This window comes from Aplysia californica, unplaced genomic scaffold, assembly GCF_000002075.1.
Source record: "Aplysia californica isolate F4 #8 unplaced genomic scaffold, AplCal3.0 scaffold01797, whole genome shotgun sequence".
In the NCBI taxonomy this organism is placed as follows: domain Eukaryota; kingdom Metazoa; phylum Mollusca; class Gastropoda; order Aplysiida; family Aplysiidae; genus Aplysia; species Aplysia californica.
This window is the reverse complement of record NW_004799067.1, coordinates 19,154-20,037: the sequence shown is the minus strand read 5'-3', so window position 1 is coordinate 20,037 and position 884 is coordinate 19,154. Positions and strand designations below refer to the sequence as shown.

The 884-nt window shown below is 49.2% G+C and overlaps 1 protein-coding gene across 1 annotated transcript in view; it reads left to right on the top strand.

Annotated features, from left to right (window-relative positions):
• Positions 1-486: 486 nt before the first annotated feature.
• Positions 487-884, top strand: part of LOC101852147 (valine--tRNA ligase) — a gene marked incomplete at its 5' end in the record, with an annotated part of 11,326 nt that continues 10,928 nt past the window's right edge. Inside the window, 1 exon segment of the mRNA XM_005113266.2 lies at positions 487-669. Within this exon segment, the coding sequence (XP_005113323.2) occupies positions 487-669 (183 nt within the window).

Genomic DNA, 884 nt, shown 5'->3' with positions numbered 1-884 from the left:
GGGGTCATAGGTCACACGTGTTCTCTGTGCCGCGGAATCTGGGGGTCGTAGGTCACACGTGTTCTCTGTGCCGGGGAATCTGGGGGTCATAGGTCACACGTGTTCTCTGTGCCGCGGAATCTGGGGGTCGTAGGTCACACGTGTTCTCTGTGCCGGGGAATCTGGGGGTCATAGGTCACACGTGTTCTCTGTGCCGCGGAATCTGGGGGTCATAGGTCACACGTGTTCTCTGTGCCGCGGAAATGATAATAGTGCTATTGTACCTGTGATAGTAGTGATATGGTACCGATAACAATCATGATATCGTGTTGATGATAGATATGATGTACATAGATAATGGTGATATCGTGTTGATGATAGATATGATGTACAGAGATAATGGTGATATCGTGTAGATGATAGATATGATGTACATAGATAATCGTGCCACTGTGTTGATGATAGATATGATGTACAGAAGAAATGAGGGCAGCGTTGTTGTTTCAGAGGAGCGGCTCATTGTCTCTACCACGCGACTGGAGACTTTACTGGCCGACACAGCAGTGGCCGTGAACCCCGACGACCCCCGCTACGGCCACCTGGTTGGGAGACGGGTGGCGCACCCCATCATCAAGGGCAGACAACTCCCCATCATCGCTGACTCGTTTGTCGACAAGTCGTTTGGTACCGGTGAGAGCTGATTGGGTGTTGTCTAGTAGTTCACAGTGGTCTCCTCCCACCCCCCCACTCCCTCGTATCATATTATGTACGTTTGACTACCTGATGTTTTCTACTTGCTGTTACCTACATTTTTGTACGATACATTTGTCTGTGTGTACATGTGTCTGTGTGTACATGTGTCTGTGTGTACATGTGTCTGTGTGTACATGTGTCTGTGTGTACAT